General features: G+C 27.2%; 1 protein-coding gene and 1 pseudogene across 1 annotated transcript; both read right to left on the reverse strand.

The window, feature by feature from the left end:
* Positions 1–13,570: 13,570 nt before the first annotated feature.
* On the reverse strand, positions 13,571–20,755 carry LOC126842237 (uncharacterized). The gene is made up of 11 exons (XM_050579126.1): positions 20,704–20,755; positions 19,727–19,762; positions 18,288–18,317; positions 18,162–18,203; positions 17,889–17,921; positions 17,442–17,459; positions 17,310–17,327; positions 17,050–17,073; positions 16,669–16,683; positions 15,744–15,788; positions 13,571–13,593 (listed from the first exon to the last, which is right to left on the reverse strand). The coding sequence occupies exons 1-11, from the start codon at positions 20,753–20,755 to the stop codon at positions 13,571–13,573; spliced, it is 336 nt and encodes a 111-aa protein (XP_050435083.1).
* Positions 20,756–21,759: 1,004 nt separating this feature from the next.
* Positions 21,760–24,450, reverse strand: LOC126842238 (nucleolar transcription factor 1-like; annotated as a pseudogene).
* Positions 24,451–25,726: the final 1,276 nt, after the last annotated feature.

A 25,726-nucleotide genomic window follows, 5' to 3' on the forward strand; every position in this document is an offset into this window, starting at 1 on the left:
AAAATATTATTCTGGTAGAATAAATATAAAAACACAATTACACGTTACGAGCAATATACCACATTATACTCGTTTCATTTAGAAAGTTTCACAATACATTATTCCAATAACATCCACATCAAAAAATATATAAATATATATATTAAGTTAATTTTTTTTTACATTACATCATATTACCAATAATTATACAGAACATTTGAAATAGTTATTTAGAATGAAGAATGGGTATATTATATTATAGTATTATGTACAGTGACACTATCTAAATGTTCGCGATATTTACTAAAAGGAATTCAATAAATCAAAGCACTATACATTTTTAAAGTTATTAATTGTGAATTCGTTATGTAATTAACTAAACATTACAATCAAATACATTTTTTTAAAACGTTGAACGAAAATACAAATTAATTCAAATTTAATCGTTTATATTTCAATACTATTATTAGTGTATGAATACTAAATAATTGTATAACACTAAAAATATAATTAAAATTTTTAACAACAAATCAATGCGTTAGATATGAATACAATAGTTAACATTACTATACTTAACATATATTTCTATAGAATGAAAATAATACAGTGATACTATATAAATTGTCATAATATTTATTATACAGAATTAAATTAATTGAAGCAAAATGAAATTGTGATTCAAATTTAATCGAATAATATATTTTAATAACATAAATTAAATGTATAACACTAAAAAGACACTTTAATCTCTTATCAAACAAAATCATATTAGATATAAATAAAATAGCTTTAAGTTTTTTAACTTATATTTCTATAGAATTAAAAGTTTTTTTTTTAATCTGAGTAATGATCAATGACGGTTCAGCATGCTGAAAAAAAAAATATATAACACAAAAAACTAAATGTATAATACACAATTTCTTATTCAATTAAAAAAAATGAATTAAATACATACAACTAATCTTGGTGCTTTCATAATAAGTTTTGTCAATCATTACTTTCTCTCTGAAAACAAAAATCCTTATATAATATCACTGGTTTTAGCTACCCTATTGACCTTTTTTTTATTAACGTAAAATAATAGCATTTTTCTATTTTATTTATTAATTTTAATAACGATGGTTTGAACAAAATTTAATTGAACAGTTATACCTACATCGTTGCTTGGATAATGGTATAATTATCCAACCATAGTAATTTTATAGAAATTTCTATATTTTATTAGGTGATTTTGCCCCCATGCTATAGATAAAAAATGTCTGGCAATTAATTGTATATATATAGTTTTAAGCCTAACAACAAATCTTAATTACATCATTTGTAGGTTAAAAACTAGAAAAAAATATCAACGTAAAGTTATTAGATTTAAAAACATCTTTAAATATGTTTACTACCCCCAATTTTAGGTAAATATGCTCTAACTTCTTGTAGTAAAATGAATTGATAGGGGTTTTTACCAATATTCCAAGATCATGATGTAAAAAATTATTGTAAGTTTTTTATTTTAAGATTATTCTATTCATTGCATTTTTAAACAACAACTGTTGTGCAACGGACTGAGAAAAATATTTTTTCTCCGTCACTTATGTCGGCCTACAATCAAATATTATCTAACAGTAATAGTAGTGAAATAAATCCGAGTTAAAAATAATAATGTAAGAATTATCATTAACGGATCGTATGAACTATGGTTATTTATATAATATTCAAAAAATCCAAATTCTAATTCACACAAAAAAATTACAAAAAAACTACGAACGCAAACATACCGGAATTAGAACCTTTTGGTGTACTCCATACTTTAGATACTAGGCCATCGAAACTTTGACCTTCACTATTTTCTGCATAAAGCAAGTGTTATTAATACAAAATATTAGATATTTTAACAATCAGTTCATAAAATATGACATAATGCACTGAACAGATGATTTGCCCTGTTTTTTATCATCTCCATAAAACAAATGGTTTTTATACATAATAAAATGAAATAAATAATATAATTATACCTTATAAAACTTAGTTCAATTATCAGTATTATTATGTTGTTAATTTTAACTTAATAATTAATTCAAGTTTATCTGTGAGTGGATGATGAAAACGCTCATCTTATCTTTCACGTGGCCAATCAAACACAATCGAAATTATATTAAATTAAGAATAAATAATTAGTCTACTAAATTAACTTAACTTCACTACTTGTTATTGTTGTGATTTATGAGATTTATTTTATGAAAGTTTCGACAAGACAAGAGTTTTCTATAATTAAGTAAGCTAAAATAGTAACAGTATATAACATACTGATAGTTTCACCAATACGTTTCCTTTCTTCAGCATCTTTGTCCTCTAATCCTACATACAAAAAATTGTATTTATACAAAATAAAAGCAAAATAAGTAGATTACAATATTTTTATTACGTTAAAAAACAAACAACTATAGAATCTTCTATAGTTAACCTAAAAAAGTTACAGTATATCTACCGAAAAAGCGAACATTGTCATTGACCGCAACTCCTGTGTACAAAAAATGTTTCTATTTTATTTAATCATTAACGGATCGGAATGGAAAACCTCGTTTAACATCAAACAGTTAATTAATTGTATTTTATTTACATATTTTTTTTATAAATTAAACCAAAAATGTTTTTACCTTTGCCCTTATTGTACTTATTACTACTACTTCCTCCTGCATACAAAAAGTGTTATTTATATACATAATAAAGCGAAATAAATAAATAAATGTGGTATCTCATACAATTTAATTCAAGTATTAGAATTAACACATTGTTTATTTTAACATAATGAATTAATACAAATATATCCGAGAGGAAAAGATGAAAAAGCTCATATTGTCTCTCACGTCGCATATCGAAGACAAATATTATTATAGCAATATATTAATCTACTATGTAATGTATGTATTGTTTAAATTGAAAAGCTTAATTTTTTTGAAAATTTCGACTAGACAATAATTGTCCCCAATTAACTAAGCTAAACTAGTTAAAATTACCAAAGAACTGAGATGGATGTATAGCGCAAATGTATTTATTGTACAAAATGTTGACAATATATTTGATGTACAAAAACGATTTTTACATTAGCTAAAATACGTTAAATATTTTACTGTATTATTTTAATGGTTATGAATTAAAGGTTAAAAATGAAAGTCGTTTTTCGCCTATTAAAAGTACATTTTTATTAATAAACTGCCTTTTACAAAAATATAGGAAACTTCAATGCTATCTTGAATAGGTTAAAACTAAATGTATGAATTACCTTCAACGCTGGTGCTTTCATTATCGGCTGTAATACATTAAATACATTAACGCAATTAAATCATGCAAACAATTATTAAAATCAGAGTTTAAACCAAGTCTCTTTTAGTATTATCGATTACAGAATTTTTTTAATATTTTTGGACAAGAGATTAATATGAAATTAGTTTTCCGTCTTATAAAATTAAAATTGTACAAATAAACACCCTTTTGCAAAAATATAAGAAACTTCATTGCTATCTTGTATAGTTTAAAACTAAAAACTTCAAAAACACTCATCGTGCATCGATTTATTTTCATCTTTGGCTGTATAAAAAAAAAATAATTCATACAAAATAAAAAATAAAAAAATACTTACTTTTTGGTGAAAGACAACCTGTTAAAATTTTTATGGGCGAGAGACCCCCACTTAGATCTGCATACACAAAATGTTATTAATTATACAATTTTCTTAGTACAAAATCATAGATATTTTAACAATCAATTCCGAAAAAACTTTATTAATGCACAGATAATCCTCTCTTATTTTTATCATGAAAACGCTTACCATTAATTATTGGCTTATACATTAAATACATGGATTTTAGTTAATATTGTAGTTATTAAATTAACAATAAAGTATAACTAATCAACAAAAAACAACAGCCCACTGTAAGTACGACTGGTGAATGAAGAAGAAATATCATATATATAGGGTGTAATGTAAAGTTCTACCGAGTTTCAAATGATACATTCAGGATGCTCTATGGGTACAATAAATTATTTTCATTTTTTTTCAATTTATAAATGATTGAAATAAAAAGTCGTATCTCATTAAAAAAAAATTATTTCAGATTTGAAATCAGGAGAAAAAATATTGTTGAATTAATATGTAACATGATTTTTTGGTATCTGGCCACACGTACGTCCACAGGGTGGCTACTGAGCGACACATACTTTAAAATAAAATAATTCTAAGGACACCTCGGAATTTATAATGATGTAAATATAATATCCCATTCAAATTTTAATTATTTTTTACTTATATGTGTTTATACAATTATCGTATTATACATATTATGTTATTTATTCATTAACGGATCGAGATGGAAAACCTTGTTTAACTTTGAACAGTTAATTGATAGTATTTTATTTACATATTTTGTTTATCAAAAAAAAATATATTTTTACTTTTGCCTTTGTCGTCATTTTTACGACTACTTCCTCCTGCATAAAAAAAGTGTTATTTATATACATAATTAAGCGAATTATATAAATAAAATAGGTATCTCATAAAACTTAATTAAAATATCAGATTGAACATATTGTTAATTTTAACATAATGAACTAATACTAATTGAACGGCGGATGAAAACGATCATGTTATCTTACACGCCACATATCAGAGACAAGTACTAATATAGTTATTGATGTAATTAACTAACAATAAATAAAAAGTCGACTAAATAAAGGTATAATAAACCTCATTTTTTACGTACTGGTAGTTGTCTAAATTTATTAGAATTTTTTTACTGAATTTTTTAAAAAAGTCTCGACTAGACAAGAATTGTCCATAATAATTATCTAAACGTAATGTACGACATATTGACAATATATTTAGAGTACAAAAAAGTTTCCTCCGCAGGTTTTTTATTCGACCAATAGGTGTACGTTTAAATATTTTACAATATAATTTCAATGTTAACGAATTAATGATTAATATTAAATTATTTTTTTCTCTTATATAGGTAAGTTTTTTATAAATAAACAGCCTTTTACAAAAATATAAGAAGTTTCATTGCTATTTTGTATAGGTTAAAAGTAATTGTATAAATAACACTGACCTTTCATCGGTCTTGCGGCAACGTCTGTAATACATAATAAAACATTAACGTAATGATACAAACCATTCAAATAAAGTCTCCCTTGTTCGCGACAATGAAGTAGATGGTGGAAAAGTAGCTAAGAGGTTGGCGCAAAAGGTCTATAACACGGGCATACAAAAGTTGGTCCCCCGGCTACAAAAATGCATTAAACTTGAAGGCGATTAAGTTTTATTATATTACTTGTGAAATATCCTGTGGATTTCATTAAAATATATGCATTTTTCACTTTTTTTATAAATGATGATGTAACCTTACTTTCTGAATGATCCTCGTAATAACATGTATATCGTTTACAATAATAAATTTGCAAAGCCCCAGCGTATTTATTACCTGTAGTTATTGTTAGTATAAGAACCGAGACGATAGTCTTTCTGATGTACATTTTCAAAACTATCATTATGAAATATTATTTTAACAATTCAAGTATATCCGACTAGAGAACTAGACAAAGAATAAGAAATAACATATTTTGTGTAATATTACAAATATAAAATAGGTTCAAACCCTCCTTTATTATATTTATGGTGTTCAAAAACAGACAACAAGATTTGCATTATTTTTTTTTTTAACCAAACATTTAGCCTAAAAATATATGTTTTTTTAGGTCAAAACAGAATACATAAGATTTTTATTAAATGTATGTTGTTCAAAGATGTTTGTAGGTTTAATACACAGCACAATAACATACTATTACAAAAACAAAACTCTTGTAAATACATTTTACACTTGATAAATCTTGAAATAAGAAAAAAATAATGTATACGTTACTCAAATGGTATATAATGTAATTTTTACTATACTTAGCCATTGTAAAATACATGGATTTATTTTATGGATAAATTAAAAAATATTTTTAAAGATTACCGAGAAACATTTTTTTAAATAAATATTCAAAAAAGTACTGATTACAATCCCGAAAATGTGTAATACTTGGGTCATTCCCCTAATCATAATATAATCAACTACTTATGTAACAACACGAAATACTCTATTTGACTTTTTTACCAAAATTATGTAATTTTAAAGACTTGGAATATTTTTGGTTATTTATATATTATTTGGTTAATTGTTAATTATTTAAATAATCAACTTTATCTAATGTCAGACAAACCACTTCATTATTTTATTTAATGGGTTTTAGATAAGAAATACATTTAAAACAAGCCAGTACAGTGGAATCAGGGCATAGTTGGGAAAAACATGGAGTAGGGGCATAGTGGAGACGGGAAGGTTAAAGGTTTACACGAATTATTACATCTGAAAATGATAAATTCTCAGTGTAAACCAGCAAAGTTAGAATGTATTAAATTTAGGTGCTGTATTTACAAATAAGCGTCAAAGCGTTAATTTGAAAGTGATTTTATCCGAGACGACTAGTACAGTAGAGTATAGGCATAATGGAATCAATGCATAGAGGGGACGGAGAGGTCACGCGTCTACAGGAATCATTATAAATAAACGTGATAAAATAACTTTCATAAAAACGTTTAGATGCTTATTTGTAAATACAGCACCTCAATTTAATACTTTCTAACTTTGCTGGTTCACATTGTGCTTGGTTTGAACTGAACTGGCTTGAAAATACTAACTACTGATTTACATCGAAGCGTTTATTCAAAATTGATTTTATCACTTTCGGATTTAACAATTCCTGTAAACCTGTAACCTCCCCGTCCACGCTACGCCCCAACCCCCCTGTACTGGCTCTTCAATTAATAATTATTGATATTCGAACAATTCGCATCACTTATATTGTTATATCCAATAAGGGAGAAAATATAAATTATAATTGATTTTAAAACACATCTGGGAGTTGTTACATTTTAGATTTGTTGCTTTGGATTTAATGGACTACATTACTGCAATTAGTGACTACAGCACAAAAATCAAAATATAATAAACGGGTCTTACCAATTTTAAATCACTTTTTGAGGAAATACATATTTCCCAAATCAGTAAAGATTTAAATTGTAATTTTTTGTTTGATATTTCAAGATGTTTAAGAAAAAGATGTATCATTATGTTCGCTATTTATAATAAGTATTAAATGCAAATTTAAAAATATATTTAAAATTATTGTAACATAATGTGAGAAAATAAATGGCATAAACATTAAGGTACAAAAATGATTAAAACATTTTTACTTTAATAAAATAATATACTTAGTTTTTATTGTAAATTTTAAATTTCTATTAAAACGTCTATTACATTCACCGTGCTAAGTCTAAAGATACATTTATTAGAGCGTATGTTAACTTGATTTGTAATGTAATCTTTTATGTTTTAACATAATATTGAAGGTAAATTGTTAACTGCCTGGATTGAGGCAATGTAAACAAATGTAAAAATCGAGCTTTTTTTGTAGCAATTTTTTTTTAATGCTTGTGTTTGATTGTATTATAGAACGTTCTTATAATAATAACTGTGGAGAGTACCTATTTTTTTTTTATTTACGTACAACTTATGTATTGCGTTTTCCTAAATCGGAAATGCTTTATAATTATAACTTATTACAAGAAGTTTTTATAAAATCATTCGTCGTGTAAACTGTAATCCTATAATGTATTGTTGTTTTTTTTTACCAAAACTGAGTTGTTTTTCACAGGGACTGTTGCGTTGTAATGTAAACAAATGGTAAGTTCATATGGGTATCACAAACTTTGAATATTATAAGAATCTTCGTAGTTTACAAAAACAATTTATATGGTTTTATTTTTTTTATCGAAAACATGTGTTTTTCTTTACATATTTGGTTTTGCAGTTGTTATTGTACTTATATGTTTGACCTATTTTATTTCTTGCGCGGTAGAATCTCGATGTTTCAATAATTATAGCAAATTCCCTAATATGTCTAATTATTTTTATTTTACGTATTACACTTAAAAGGCATTTTTAGATAAATGTTTTTTTTTTTTTAAAACGCTAACAATCCTTTTTCTTAGATTTTTTTTTTTTTAACATTTATTATTAAAATATACACGATCTGTAATTATTATTTTTTTTTTTACAATAAGCGTATGTGATGGAGGAGACGTGGCTTGAGGCAGGAGTTTATTTTAATGTGCTATTGTGAGAAAATGAGATTGAGTTAATTTAATATGTAATATGTACACCAGGTACGTTTAAGTCGCCTTCTGGGGTCACCAGGAATTGCGTTGGTGGATAGTTCGGAAATCACGGATTACGATGGCTGCGGAATTTGGAGTGTGTGCGTTTGTAGAAAGTTTTTGCAACGTTTTGGACTGTTGAAATGGCTAGATCTCTATGTAGAGTGTCGTTAGAAACATAGTAAGGAGCTTTGGTTATTTGGCGTGGACATTTTGATTGGAAGACTTGTACTTTATTTAAGTTGGACGGTTTGGCTGCATCCCACGGTTGGATACCGTATGTCCAGATCGGTTTGAGTAGGAGTTTATATAGTAGGAGCTTGTTTTTTTAGGTTGAGATGTTGTGACGTGAGGAGATACTGTAATTGGCGAGAGCGGTTATTTAAGGTAAGCCTTTTGCTATGGGTATGGGTTGCCCAAGTAAGTTAATCCCCCAGTCTTTGTACCATGTTGAAAGGAGATTGAGATGATTTTGTACGAGGTTTGAAGCTATTTCAGGGTCGGAATGGATGGCTAGAAGCGCCTTGTCATCGGCAAAGTCACCAGTCGTAGTGTTAGGGGTGGTACGTTGATCTGAGGTGAATAAATTGAAAAGTAGAGGCGCAGATACCGATCCTTGAGGTACTCCCGCGTGGATTGGTGATACTTCGGATAAGGAGAAGCCAGATCGAACGGCGAAATGTCTGTTTTCTAGATAAGATTTAAATAAAAGAAAATTGTATGGTGGAAGAATAGATTTGAGTTTGAAGAGTAGGCCATTATGCCATACTCTGTCAAATGCCTGAGACACGTCAAGGAAGGCAGCTGTGCAAATGAGCTTTTTTTCAAGAGTATAGGATATTTTATCCACTAGGCGATGGACTTGATGTATTGTGGAGTGGTTATGACGAAATCCAAATTGGGTATTAGGTATGCTCTCTTCTACGGTAGGAAGGATACGTTTTAGGATAATTCTTTCAAACATTTTTGAAAATAGCGGAAGAAGACTAATGGGCCTATATGATTCGGGAGAGTCGGGAGGTTTGCCAGGCTTGGGGATCATAATGATGATTGAGAATTTCCATAAAGCAGGGAAGTATGCCAGTCTAAGGTCTAAGACCTAATATAATATTTTCCTAAAATTTCAATGGTTTTAAATTGCACGGTTATTTTCTAACGTGAAAATATGTTGTTAGCAAAGTTAACGTGTCGTTCCTACAACGACTGTTGCGATGTAAATAAATCACATCACCTCCAAGAATCGTATAATTATAATTTTTAACTACTTAAGAACATGGTTTACATAGTTTTGAATCTAAAAAAGCAAAAAAAGATCATATACTTGATATGAACAACCACAGCGAATATAATATTGGCGTTATGATATTTTTAGCATTGTTTTTTTTTTTGGATTTTTGACTACAACATAAAATATTATATTTAATAATTTATCTAATACAGCGCATTAGAGTATGAGCATAGGGGGTTAGGGGTACCGGGTGGTTACAACCGAATGCCAATCAGCCGATACAGCAGATCTTCAAGCAATATCATTGTTTAAGTGATAAAATCAATTTCAAAATAATGCTTGTCTAACGGACACAGATATTCTCTTGTGCCGCTTGACAGCTGAAGTATCCTCTGCACTACGCAATGCCCTTAATTATTCTTATTATTTTAATATTTCTAAAAAATAAAGTAGGTATTAGTTGGGTAAAACCAATACTGACTGTTCTTTCTCTCATTAAAATAAGCTTAGTTTCCGTTGAGCATTCATTTTTTGATACTTTTATCATTTTCTATTTATTATTATTATGCATACATTCTAATATTTACTGTGATTAACTTATGTACATATTTCATATGTCACTGGGCCTTGGCCTGTATTCCATTATTAAAATAAAAAATAATATAATATCATGAGTTTTGATAAACAAACGGTCCACCGGGGGTCGGAAATCGTTATAAGAATTTTTTCTTCGTTTAATATGTTATGGATACATATGAGTTCTAACTACTGACAAATTTTCAGCTTAAATAAATAAAATAAATAAATAAATAATTTACTTTCATTTTGAAGGGAGGTTATGACCAGATAGATGGGGGGGGGGTGCTTTGTGATTAGAGAGATTGCATGACAATATATTTCTAACGTTATGAGAAGAAACAATTGAATAAATTAGTCTAGAGTGAAAACATAATTGTTCCTCTACATCTTATAGTAGAAGAAAACTGCCGTGGACAATTTTAATATATATATATATATATATATATTATTTATTGCAATACTCACAAATATAACTGAGACTTATAGTATATAACCAAGTATACACTATATTTCTTTAATAATGCAGCAATTATATTGATCGAAGAGTTGTGGTAACGGGTAAACATATTATTTTTAATTTTAAAATTTTAACGAAAAATAACTTAGGGTATACAGTATATAGTGTTTCAAGAACAATATTACGGACATTCATACAATTGCGCTCATTAATTAAAATAAAAAATAAAGTCAACTTTAACCTACTAAAATTTTAGGAAAATGTCTGGATTGAGTGGAAATTCATAAGGAATATATCTGTGGCTAGGAGCAAGAAGGGCCAATGTCTCCTTTTGCAACTTTCTGAATATGAGCTTTGAAGTTTTTATTTTCCATTAGGCTCTATGTTAATTTTTTTATCAAACTCTTCATGAGTAATTCATTTTTTGGCCTCAGAGTGTGATTTTTTCACAGCATATAAAGAATGATTCAATTTTTGCAATTAGCAGACTAACTCGTTTATGCACAAAATTGACATTGGCCCTTCTTGCTCCAAGCCACAGATATATTTGTTTTACCCTTTAAGTCTACATTACACCCATTTCCCACCCTCCACACCTATTTAGATTATAAACAACGCTTCCTTGCTAATTTGTGGATACATAACATACTCAGTGTACTTTGCTATTGGTGTTTTGTGCATATGGTTTTCATGTTTCTATATTTTTTGTCTGCAAAAATATTATTCTGATAGAATAAATTATATAAAAACACATTTACAGGTAAACGAGCTGCGCTATACTTTAAGTATGAAATCCAAAAGCTAATGCTCATAATAATACAGGATTTGATTATGATAACCTAAAGTTATCTCTGATACCCTAAATTATACTCGTTTCATTTAGAAAGTTATACAATACATTATTCCAATAACATAATATACATAAAAATAATAATATATTGAATATAAATTAAATTAATTTGTTAAAGATAATATTAAATTAGCAATAAATATTAAGAACATTTTAAACACTTGTTTTGAATAAAAAATTGGTATAATATATTGTATTTTTTACAGTGACATAATACGCTATGTAAATGTTCACCATATTTACTAAAGGAAATTTAATAAGTCAAAGCAAAATACATTTTTATAGTTATAATAATATCATATTATTATGTTTATTTGTTATGTAACTAATTAAATATTTTAAATCAATGAAGTTATTAAAAACGATGATAGGAAATACAAACTAATTACAATTTAATCGTTTATATTTTATAACTATTATTAATATTTGGAAACTGAATAATTGTGTAACACTAAAAAGATAATTAAAACTCTTTACAACAAATCAATGCGTTAGATATGAATACAATAGTTAAAATAACTATAACATATATAACTATAGAATGAAATTATTATTTTTCTATCGGAGTGAAAGTGAATGACGGTCCAGCATTCTGATTATAAAACATTAAATTATAACACAAAAAAACAAAATGTATAATAAATAATTCATAATTTAAACCACGCAATAAAAAATGAGTAAAACTATACTTAGTACTTACATATTATGTCATTTAAGCTGTTTATCTGAAAATAAAATGTCACGAAATTATACTACCAATGGTTTTAGCCATTTTATTTACCATTTAATTTAGTAACATACACCCATAAATAGTTTTAATTATAATAATATTTATGTCCCTAGACTTCAATGATAAAGCTCAGACAATATTTAGAAAATTTAACATAAAACTGCCATTACAATAACTATCAATAATTTTCAACTATTCTCACTAGAAAACCAAAATGCTTAACTACTATAATATGACTTTGAATAACTTTTATTTATTAAAGGCATATTAAAAATGTGTTAAAAAACTTTTAATATTACTACAACCTAACAATTACAAGACTTGTACAATTTGCATTTAATAGAGCAATTTTAAAAAATGTTTAAACAACTTTTAACTTACTACAATTAACGCAAACTGAAACATAAAAATATTTTTTTAATAAATATTTTTGGATATTTATTATAATCATGTTTTTAATTTTTAGCGAAAATAATTCTTTAGTTAAAAAAAGGCATTGAAAGAGTAATTTTTAAGTGGTCCTGTGCCAGTAAATATTATACTTAGCTTACAATATAAATTATAAAAATGAATTCTACCATGTTAACTTAAGCTAGTATGGATTAAAAATATCATTTAGACAACTAAACCATTATAGATCATTGGATGTTATTTCATAAATAAATAAATTCAACATAAATATTATCTTTATGGAAAGTTTATAAATTACACTAATTATCTCTTACATTTTTGGTTGCTCTTGTTAACTGCTAAAATATGGAAAAAATATATATATTAGGCTAAACTTATAGTAAGATATTACCATCAATATAATACAAATTCTCAATTAAAAACTAAGATGTCGTTAACCAATTCAGTAAACCCTTCAGAAACTTCAATACTTGCACATGGTTATACAATATTTATATTATAAATTGTTATTAAATCATTAACGAATCAGAATTACAAAAATATCAACCCGCATATGTTATCCGATTTAAAGTTAATTAATATAATTTTATTTACATATTTATATTATAAATAAAAGTAACATAACAATTAAAAATACTTGTTATTACCTTGGCAATCACTATGTTTGCACACTGGAAAAAAAGTGTTCATTTTATAATTTATGTCAACTTAGCAAAACCAATAAAAAAAAAAAAAAAATAATTGAAACAACTTAATTTAAACTTCAATTTACAGAAAAATGAATCGCTCGAGAATTGAATCAGGCAAGATCAAATCTAGGATAAACTTATTGTCTATTTCGTCAAAATTGGTTTACATATTTTATCAGAAAATCGACAAACAAAAGACACTCAAAGTGGTTTCCTTACTTATTAATCGATTTTTTTGTTAGTTTTGATAATTTTTGTATTTTAAAAATAATTGCTATAAATATATTAGTATGAATATAGTCTTCAGCAATTGGATGCCAAAAGAAACTCAAAGTGGTTTCCTTACACAATAGTTTTTGTAAGAAGAAACCAATAATTTGTATTATTTAAGAATATAATAATTTATGTACCTTTCTGTCTGTCATCTGCAAAAATAAAAATTTATATAATCAAACAATTAAATATTTTACATGGTTACAGTTGAACGGTATAATAATACAACTTAATTTATTCTATCTATTAATTAAAATTTGATGGTTTGACCACATTTTAATTTAACAATTTAAAAGTATACGCTTTTATTGTGATGCTTAAATAATGTTATATTCTTTCAACCAATATGAGCAATAATTAAATATTATATATAGCTACAGTATTCTTTCAATTGTTCTCATTCAGATGATTTAGTTTAAATTTGTATTCACATTATTTACTGTTTTAAATCTTTTTTTTTTTTCATAATTACAATTCGTCAATTAACGTTGGTTTTACATTTATTTATAAAAGCAATTTTAAAATCTACGATAGTGTAACAAATAAACCAAAACTGAGTTCCATGAGATACCGTCAAGATTGTTTAAAATTTGAACTTTTAAATTGCAGCGTTTTGAATACTCCAAAATTAATATAAAATGTTAAAATTTAACAAAATAATAATCGAAAAAGATTACAAAAGTATACATACCGTTCAGGAACTCATTGCTGACTAGCTTGTCTGCACGCAGTGAATGATATATTAGTAAGAGAAAAAAACATATAAAAAAAAAGTTACATAAAAAGTAAAATACCATATATCGCTGTTTTTAGCTACCCTATTTACTAATTAATTTTAATAACTTCAATAATAACGTTCAGACAATATTTAGGGAATTCAACATAAATCTGTCATTAGAATAATTATCGATCATTTTCAACAATTTACAATAGAAAATCAAATTTTTATATGACTTCGTATAATTTGTATTTAATAAAGACATATTAAAAATGTTAAAAAAAGCTTTTAACTTACTACAATTAACGCAATCTGAAACAAAACATTTTTTTTTTAATTTTATGTCTTGGACTTTAACTGTAATAAAATTATTAGATAAATAATTATTTAGTGGAAAAATGTTATTGGAAGAGTATTTTTTTCTGTAGACCTGTGCAAGTAAATATTATACTCGGTTAATAACATAAATTAGAAAAGTAGATTCCACTATGTTCAGTTAAGTAAGTATTGATTTAAAATATAATTTAGGTAACTAAATCGATATAGATCATTAGACGTTATTTCACAACTAATAAACTCCACATAAATATTATATTAATTTAAAGTTTATCAATTTAACTAAAAAATTAGCTCTTACATTTCTGGTCTCTCTTGTTAGGTGCTAAAAAATGAAAAAAATATATTAGGCTAAACTTATCGTAAAGTAATATCATCAATTTTTTAATCAAATATTAAATACTAAGATGTCTTTAACCAATACGTTACGAACATAAAAATGTATACATAACCTTGGATGTACAATATTTTTTTATTATATTATCAATGCTATTTAGTCATTAACGGATTTGAGTGGAAGAAAATATATCACATCGCATATCTCCGATTACTCTATATGTTAAATGGAAACCCTCATTTTAACTTTAAACTGTTAATTAATATTATGTCATATACAATTACCTTTACAATACTGGCATTCTGAAAAAAAATGTTTATTTTAAGATCAAATCTGGGATAACCTTATTGTTTTTTTCGTCAAAATCTGTTCACACATTTTATCAAAAAAATTTACCAACTCAAGAAACACCAAGTTGTTTTTTTACTTCTTAATCGAGTTTTTTGTTATTTTCGTTGATTTATTTTTTATTTTCAAATTATTTGCTAACTAAATCATTATATTTTATACATTTTGCAATACCTAAGAAATCATTCAGATAATTTTGTTTAAATGTGTATAAGATTATTTGCTATGTTAAATAACTTATTTTTATAGTTAAAATTTGTCAACTAACAATGGTTATACATTTCAAAATATCTAATAAGCATTTTAAATAAATGATTAATAATGCAAAATAAACAATAATTCATAAAATAATTGTTGTGCTCATTGAAAAATAGTTAGTCTGAATTCTCTCTACACTTATTCTGCTAGCATACACTTTTCTATTTAAATGACTGGTGAAAAAAAATAATCCATAGCTTGTAACAAAACAGTTAAAAAATCCAAAAATCCATACAAAATGATAACATTTAACCAAATAATTATACTTGTACACAATATTCGAAAGACTAAAAAACTATACATACTGGGTTCAATCTCAGGTACTTTCCAATATACTTTGATTGGCTGCTCTGTATTAGTACAAAATAAAAGATAATTTAAAAAAAAATTCAATTAGGTTAGGTTAGGTAAGGCCAAGTAAGGTCCTCTGTAATATATTATACTATGATATTTTACAGTGACCTTGTATAACATTGTTATTGGAATTTATCATCATAGTATCAATGTTTTTAGCTACTCTATTTTCTATTTAATTTTATTATTAACGTACAACGAAAAATATTTTGAATCATAAGTTATATGTTTCCAGAAGACTTCAATAGCAATACTTAGGAAATATAACATAAATCTGTTATTACAATAATTATCAATAATATTCAACAATTCTCACTATAGAAAACCAAATTGCTTAACTATATTACGGCTTTGTATACTTTTGACATTTTTATCAAAATAAAATGTCAAAAGTATACATCATAACGATGTATAACGAAAAATAACAGCTGATTTATCTGATAAGAGAGATAAGAGATAAGGAAAGGAGATAGGGATAGAGATAGGGGGGTGAGAGATAGGATGGGGGCATTAATGTTGTATTCAAAACGTTCAAAATGGAAATGAATAATAAATTCAATAATTTAAGGGGCCAGATTCTCCATGAATTGTTTTGGGCCAGATATTTTGAAAACACTAAAATATTAGCCAGAAACTTGATATGTTTATTAGCCACCTTAGTAATAAAAATGTATCCCGTGGTGTGACGGACTCGTACGCAAGCTGTTTAAATATAATATGTTATACCTATGTGAAAACCTTTAATAAAGCCGTTTCTTGATTAGTTGAAAGTCCCATTCGCTTACTCGCATTCTTTCAATTTAAGTAATACTTGTCCGGGTGTTTTATATTTCAAAAAGGCATAGTAAAAAAATTTTAAAAAAACTTTTAACTTACTACAATAGGTGCAAACTGAAACAAAACAATATTTTTTTTAATTAATTTTCTTGGACATTAACTGTAATAAAGGTTTTCATTATTAGATAAATAATTATAAAGTAGAAAAATGGTGTTGGAAGAGTATTTTTGTCTGTAGACTTGTGCAAGTAAATATTATATTCAGCTAATAGTATAAATTAGAAAAATGAATTCTACTATGTTTGGTTAAGTTTGAATCGATTAAAAATATCATTTAGATAACTTAATCATTATAGATCGTTGGTTGTATTTTTTATAAAATAAAGGATCTGGACGATTAAATATTGTGATTAAAAAAAAATATATTACATAAATATTGTATAAGTGCAAAGTTTATCGATTAAAATACTTAGCCCTTACATCTCTGATCTATCTTGTTGTGTTCTAAAATATGAAAAAAAAATATATATTAGGAAAAAGTTACTGTAATGTAATATCATAAAATTAAGAGATATTAACAATAAAAACAATAAGATGCCTTAAAATAATGCAGTATATCTATTATGTCCAATGGAAAACCTTGTTTGACTTTTAATAGTTAAAATAACTAATAGTATTTTTTTTACATTTTTATGTTACAAATAAAAGTAAAATAATTATTTAAAAACATTTGCTATTACCTCCGCAAGTCTTGCACACTAAAAAAAAGTGTTTATTTTATAACTCAAGTGTAACGTACAACTTTGTAAGAAAAAAATTAGAACTATAGGAAAATAATAGAATAATTTATAAGAACATAATTATTGATGTACCTATCGGTCGCTCCACAACTGCAAGAAAAACAGAATCAAAAAATTATATATTGTATAAAGTTACAAGAAAGGGTATAATAATGAAACGTTTATTATTTTATGTATATACTAAAACTATGACAAACTTAATAATAATTTCTACTGGAATTGTTGTGCAAAGTGAAAACAAATTTTTTCTTCATCCCTCAAATCTACTATTTTGTATCAAAACTTAATTAAAGTGTATTTAATTGTTTTAGCATGTATCTATTTGTACTTATATATAATAGACATTTTTAAATCTACGTAATTAATATAGGGTCGTGGATACCCTACATACTGTTTAAATTTCGGACATTTACATTGTAGCATTTTGAATACTCCAAATTCCATATAAAATGATAAATTTAACAAAAAATAACATATATTTATAAAAAAAATCGAAATAGATTACAAAAGTATACATACCTTCCTCCGATTCGGTTGTTGCTATTGCCTTTCCTGAATATAACATTCTCATAAAATAACTATGCTAACGTATTATACTAACAATAAATTACTAGTCGACTAAGAAAAGGAAAAATCAACTTAATTTTATACATACTCTTAGTTGTTTAAATTTATTAGCTTTGTTTTTCTTAAAAAAAACTCGACTAGACTAGAGTTCTCCATAGTTAACATACTACCAAATAATAGATATTTGTACAAAAAAATCAAAAAAGACTCTAAAAGTATACATACCGGTCTCCTGATTAGGATTCCAAACATTAATGGATTCCACTCCTGCGTGCGGTAAGTTTTATTAGCACAAAATGAAAAAATGTTTTTAATAAAATTCGTAAAATACCATATAATCAGTATACTTACTGCCTATATTAGAGCCCTCAGATCCTGTATCTAAACATTTTTTATTTATACATAATAAAGTGAAATAAATAAATAAGAAAGGTATCTTTAAATTAATTCAAATATCACATAATGAACTAATACAAATTTATCGGATAGTGGCAAATGAAAATGCTCATTTTATTTCTTACGCCGCATATCAGAGTAAATTATCAATATAGTCAATAATGTATTAAACTAACAATAAAAAAACTAGGCAACCGAAAAAAATGGAGAATCAACTTAATTTTACACCAACACTTAGTTATTTAAATTTAATAGCTTTGTTTTTTAAAAAATTCCTGACTAGATTAGAATTCTCCATTAATAACTTAACATATTGTAAGACATGTTAACTATATGTTTGGAGTACAACGAAGTTTTCTACACAGTTTTTTAATTTGGCTAAAACACATTTTAATATAATATACCAGTGAAATTTTTATATTTTTATTAATAGTATAGAACTATTAAATTATAGAATATTATAAACTAAACTAGTTTCCCGTGTCATAACAGTACATTTTTATGATAAACTACCTTTTCTAAACAAATATAAGAAACTTCAATGCTATATTGTATACTATGTATGAAATACATATTGTATAACACTCAGCCTCCATGGGTTTTCCAACATTGGCCGTAATAGAAAACAATAACGCATTTTAATCATAAAAAACATTTAAACAATTACCAGGCAATATATCAATACAAATTTTGTAACCAATAAAATTCCGATTATGGAGATCAATGTAAAGCCGCCAACTATTAAAAACCTATTAAAATTTCAATGCTATCATAGGTGCACAAGCGATTGTATTGACGTGTGTCAGTAATCTACACTTATAAAGTTTCCTACATCGGTATATTTTTATAGATTTAAAGTACCGCCGAAAAGTAATTAAAAAATAAATATTTCATTGTTTTCACAAAGTGATGACCACATGGTGACGTTAAATCATTGTTCCAAAGTATATAATTATCATACACCACCCATAACGCAAAACAATTTACATTATAATATGGAAATAAGGGAAGAGAACCAACCCCATCACGAGTATGGTAACGTCTAATCGGGTACCCCATAGGTCTACGTCTACCACAAAACCTTTTGAGGCATGAGAGATATCTTTGTTTTTCCCAAAAAATTATATTGGATCACTAACAATAATTATAATGGTACGTTTACAATTCAATATGTGTTGAGGTAGCCTAAAAACAGAGATTAATTTGTTGATAATACATACTTATAATTATTATAAATGATTAGAATTAAAAAGGTTATTAATCTTAACAAAAAAAATTAATACAAATTTAATCATTAACGGATTAGAATGGAAAACCTCGTTTAACTTTGAACAGATAATTAATAGTATTTTATTTACGTATTTTTTTTTAAATAAAAAAAAAAATGTTTTTACCTTTGCCTTTGTTGTCATTTTTACTACCACTTCCTCCTGCATAAAAAACATGTTATTTATATACATAATAAAGCAAACTAAATAAATAAAATAGGTATCTCATAAAATTTAATTTAAATATCAGAACTAACACATTGTTTATTTTAACGCTCATCTTATCTTACACGCCACATAACAGAGACAAATATTAATACAGCTAATGATGTATTAAACTAACAATAAATAACTAGTCGACTAAAAAAAGGTATTATAAACCTCATTTTTTACGTACTGGTAGGTGTCTAAATTTATTAACTGAATTTTTTTTAAAAGTCTCGAATAGACAAGAATTGTCCATAATAATTATCTAAACGTAATGTACGACATGATGACAATATATTTAGAGTACAAAAAAGTTTCCTCCACAGGTCTTTCACTCGACCAATAGGTGTACGTTTAAATATTTTACAATATTATTTCAATGTTAACGAATTAATGATTAATATTAAATTATTTTTTTCTCTTATATAGGTAAGTTTCTATGAATAAACGGCCTATTACAAAAATATAGGAAACTTCATTGCTATTTTGTATAGGTTAAAAGTAAATGTATAAATAACACTGACCATACATCGGTCTTGCGGCAACGTCTGTAATACATAATAAAACATTAACGTAATGATACAAACCATTCAAATAAAGTCTCCCTTGTTCGCGACAATGAAGTAGATGGTGGAAAAGTAGCTAAGAGGTTGGCGCAAAAGGTCTATAACACGGGCATACAAAAGTTGGTCCCCCAGCTACAAAAATGCATTAAACTTGAAGGCGTTTAAGTTTTATTATATTACTTGTGACATATCCTGTGGATTTCATTAAAATATATGCATTTTTCGCTTTTTGTATAAATGATGATGTAACCTTACTTTCTGAATGATCCTCGTAATAACGTGTATATCATTTACAATATTAAATTTGCAAAGCACCAAAGTATGTATTACCTGTAATTATTGTTAGTATAAGAACCGAGACGATAGTCTTTTTGATGTACATTTTCAAAACCATCAATATGAAATATTATTTTAACAATTCAAGTATATCCGACTAGAGAACTAGACAAAGAATAAGATATAACATATTTTGTGTAATATTACAAATATAAAATATGTTCAAACCCTCCTTTAATATATTTATGATGTTAAAAAACAAACAACGAGATTTGCATTATTTTTTTTTAACCAAACATTTAGCCAAAAAAATATGCTTTTTTAGGTCAAAACAAAATACACTTGATTTTTATTAAATGTATGTTGTTCGAAGATGTTTGTAGATTTATTACACAGCACAATAACATACAATTACAAAAACAAAACTCTTGTAAATACATTTTACACTTGATAAATCTTGAAATAAGAAAAAATAATGTGTACGTTATTTAAATGGGATATAATGTAGTTTTTACTACTTACCCATTGTAGGTAAAATACATGGGTTTATTTTATGGATAAATTAAACAACTATTTTTAAAGATTAACGAGAAACATTTTTTAAAATAAATATTCAAAAAAGTACTGATTACAATCCCGAAAATGTGTAATACTTGGGTCATCCGCCTAATCATATTATAATCAACAACTTAAGTAACAATACGAAGTACACTATTTGACTTTTTTACCAAAATTATGTAATTTTAAGGACTTAACAAAAGGAAATAATACCGCATTTTTTTTATATCTTAGAATATTTTTGGTTATTTGAATATTATTTGGTTAATTATTGATTATTTAAATAATCAATTTTATCTAATGGCAGACTGACAACTTCATCATTTTATTTAATGTGTTTTACCTAAGAAATATATTTAAAACATGCCAGTACATTGGGATCAGGGCATATTGGGGACAAAGCATGTTGGAGTGGGGGCATAAATCAACACAATACATTTATATTTTGATAACAATTCACACACACTTACTTATATAAATATGTAGAGAATTATTAAGTAAACACTAAACAATAAACATGAATATTACACAGCAATATATTTTATTTTCATCTTATAATAATACTAGAATCATTTGACTTGTCGTCAGATTGTTTTTAGATGAATTTTTCGGTTTTTCTGAAATTCCCTCTCTGGCATTTATTCGAGGTACGATTTTCGATTCTGTCTTTTTCGGTTTGGCTTTATTTTTGTTAATTTCTAACTGCCTTTCTTCTTCTGGTAATGTTTTTAGGTATGCATTGAATTCAGTCCAATAACGGTCAGTGTTTATTTTTAATTTGTTTTTCTTCCTCTGAAGATGATTTCCATTTTTTCGCCACAGTCGCCATTTTTTCTTTTGGAGGAATTCCGGCAAGATAATCTCCTTATAACATTTCTGTCGAGAAAAGACTATAGTTCTTTACAGTTGGCTTTTTGGGTTTTCCAGACTGAGATTCTAAAATAATCCTATCTTCTTTGGTTAACGCACTTTTTTTCGGCATATTAAATGCAGGGTCGTCTTTGTGATCTTTTTTCAAATGGTCCAAGTAAACTTGCTCGCGTTCATTGGCTAATTTAATCCATTTTGATTTTTTCTTTTCAGTCATCTTTTCCCATTATTTTCTTTAAAATGGTTAACAATTTCATTTTTTTTTTAATTTCCTTCCATCCCTTCGATTCCAAAAATATCTGAACGGGGTCTTGGGTTTTTGCTGCTGTATTAACGACTGGGTTTGACGTAACCCACATTTGCCTTGGCGATGAGTTCAGTGTACTTAGTCTTCAGTAAATTCGCCCTATCCGCAAGCCTTGCTTTTTATCAGGCGATAAGTTTTTATATTTTTCTGCTATAATTTGCGTGAGTTGTGGTAGCATCGTGTCGGGATATTTCTTCTTGTACTCGTGAAAAATTTCAGTAAAATACAACATGTAAGCAGTCTTGGGTTTTTGAACACGATTTTGCATGGAATGACTTGTATCAATACCTTTGGTGGCCAACAGATGTTTTGCGTCTTTCGCAAGATCACCCAATGTTTTTTGCGTTCTCAGCTGGTCTTGAATCGTCGTCAATGCTGTCTGACACTCTTCTCTATTGTAGTAATCGAATTTTACTTTGTCCCAATCTATTTTCGGTAAACGATTACGGAACACAAGGGTGTCGTTTTTCGGAAGCACCACTTCCAATCGAGTTAACGACAGCTTTTGAATATCATTGTTGGCCCAACGGATGTTAGTCGGTATTGCATCTTTTTTGGTTCTTCACCGATCTCACCACCGTTGTCGTGTTCAGACTGCTCATCTGACTCTTCGTTTGAAACAACCTCTTGTTTGACGACACGTTTTTTCTTTTTGTCGGACTTTTGAACTGCTTCAGCAGAATTTCTTTTAACCGCATTTTAGCTTGGAAAACATCAAAACGCAAAATCAGCATCCAATCAATTATAGTAACACAAAAGAATGTGGAATTAAGCGATATGAGCAGTCACATTGTAAGCTTGTTTATTTATTACTCGCATATGGACTGAGAGTAATTTAATACGGATAGAGATCATTCTAAACAACCATTTAGATTAGGTTGCCAAGAAACATATGTTATTGCTAAATTAATATTATTGTATATTATTACTATCGGAATAAAATTTCCCTAAAATTTCGAATTTTCCAATTTTCCGGGCCCCTTTTCCAATTTTTCCTATCTAACCTACCCTATATCTTGAGATTTTTATATATATATAACGATGTAATGTTACATATTTCAGTTTTTAAATGAAAGTAACCAATTTTAAAGTTAATTAATATTAATACTATTTTAGATATCTTTTTATGGATCCAGAATAAGAAAAGTGTTATGTTCCAATCAGTTACAAAACATTAAATAATGACATTTATAATAACATCGCTGTACTATACCCCGTATTACACTGTATTATTTAAACTTACTGTACTTAATGGTTCATATCTACCAGATCTGGGTTAATGTATCTTCTTGATCTTGATTTTTGTAAAATGAGTAGTATACTGGTGAGATAAGAGGTAGAAGATCTAATAAATCTTTTTGCTTTTTACTAGATATAGGGAGTCGTTTATCAAAAGCTTGGACGATATTATTCTACTCACTGTTTTTGTAAAATATGTTTGAAGAATTGTTGTGGTTTGTTTGTTTTACTAAACTAACTAATTTTTCTGCTTGGCGATTATTATTTAACCGTGACATATTGTTAGATAATAATAATATTATTCAAATAACGAAAGAATTTATAGTGATTAAATGAATAACATAAAAATACAAAGTAATGATACCTGCGTAACGGAATTAAAAGCCCTGTAATCTATATTATGACCATAGATAAAAAACATTTCAGTCTATTCAGTGGTTTACCTATCTATTTTAAGTGACTTAACCCAAATTAATTTTAAAATGCAACTGAAATGATTTAAGTTGATTTAATTTGAAAATATCTTAAATTTATATTTTGTTTTTAAATGAGAATGATATAAATTTACATAACTCTTTGAGATCTTAAATCTCATAATATTTGGAATAGCTCTTTTATACCAATCAACTTTTACCGCAACTATCTTATAAGTAACTTAACTTGTTTGTTATCTCTTATCACCTATTTCCAATCTCTTATAACATATCTCTTATCTCTTATCAACTCTAATCCATGAAATTTCTTGTATCCGGCCCAATAACACATTCATATTAATATAGTAAGAATCCATCTTACGTACATACATATATTATGTCCTCTTTTCCCATGTTAGCGTTTCAGTCTAATACATTTTTTAAACTATTTGTCTATCGATATTCTTTTAAATTTGCTTCTATATTTTTAATCACTTAAGCTTCGAAGCGATGCCGAAAAAATTCTGGTTTATCGACGGTGTAAGGTATTTGTTTTTGTGTCTGTATTCAAGAGGGATTTATTTAAACTGACTGATTTGTTTAATATCAATGAGCTTTTCTATTGATCAGAAATCGTTAGCAATAGATACATTGGTTTTATAGCTATGAATATTTTGCAAGGAATAAAAATATATAATATTACTATGCTACGTATGAAAAATTGTTAGAATTTTATGGAAAAAATGACTCCGCAAAATAAAAAGTCTTATTACAATAATTCTATATAATTTTATGCTACAAGAAAACGCCTATTTTGAACCGTCAAAATAAAAAATGTGGCCTGAACAAATACGAAACGAGCAATAAGTACTGTTACTGTAAAATGATGAGACACCAACACGTTATTTTAGTAAAAAAAAATATTAAATCACCGAGTTGAACAAAAACCGTTCAATCGCTGTGGTAGTAAGAAACAAGTCGATGTACGTGGAACTTTTTGGCCACGTTTTTTAGACTGTTATAAATCATATTATAAAATATACGTGGTAGACGGTAATTATTTAAAATCGTACAAACAATTATAAAAAATAATTTCTTCGGTTGGAACATTTCGTCACCCGCAAAAGCACAAAGCAAACGTGACTTTGCGCTCCGCAATGCTCAAAAAAATTGTCTTTTGTTCGATGCTGTGCTTTTGTCAACCGGAACGACTGTTGGAAACCGGTTACAATCATCCGAGCAATGTCGATCTTATCGGAAACGACGGACTGTATGAAGATTTAAAATGCACGTACCTGTTTAGCGGACTGACACACATGCGGTTCGTCAAGCTTTTAATCTACCGCCATTATGCGTCGCAAACCACGCTGTCCACCGGCAACGTGAGTTATTACAGTCATAATGTAAAATATCAGATAGCATCGTTGTACAGCGTCAACGTGAAGCGTATGGGCGTGTTGTGGCTGGTGAACTTGTACATTAATATGTTGTCTTGGTATTATCAGCGTTCCAACAATCTGCTGGAACACTATATAAAAATTGTCGCCACCACCAATTATGTAATTGATAAACTGCACAAAGCCACGACCGGATGCCCCGCGGGTAACACGTTTGACGAATACGACAGCATAACGAAATCGAACCCGGATCCTACGGTCGAAGAGCTAAAACAAATATTGTGCCACGTCGA

The sequence above is a fragment of the Adelges cooleyi genome, unplaced genomic scaffold, assembly GCF_023614345.1.
Source record: "Adelges cooleyi isolate 19-005CV unplaced genomic scaffold, UGA_ACOO_1.1 ACOO_flye_CR_arks_rails_tigmint_CR_PRNA_455, whole genome shotgun sequence".
In the NCBI taxonomy this organism is placed as follows: domain Eukaryota; kingdom Metazoa; phylum Arthropoda; class Insecta; order Hemiptera; family Adelgidae; genus Adelges; species Adelges cooleyi.

Bases quoted from the DNA above. Each gene is read 5' to 3' on its own strand.
- LOC126842237 (XM_050579126.1), bottom strand. From the start codon at position 20,755: ATGTACATCAAAAAGACTATCGTCTCGGTTCTTATACTAACAATAATT. The intron at 18,204-18,287 runs GTAAGTATACTG...TACCGCACGCAG, and splicing joins TGAGGGCTCTAATATAGGCA to GAGTGGAATCCATTAATGTT. The intron at 13,594-15,743 runs GTATGTATAGTT...TTATTTTTGCAG, and splicing joins AGTACCTGAGATTGAACCCA to ATGACAGACAGAAAGGTACA.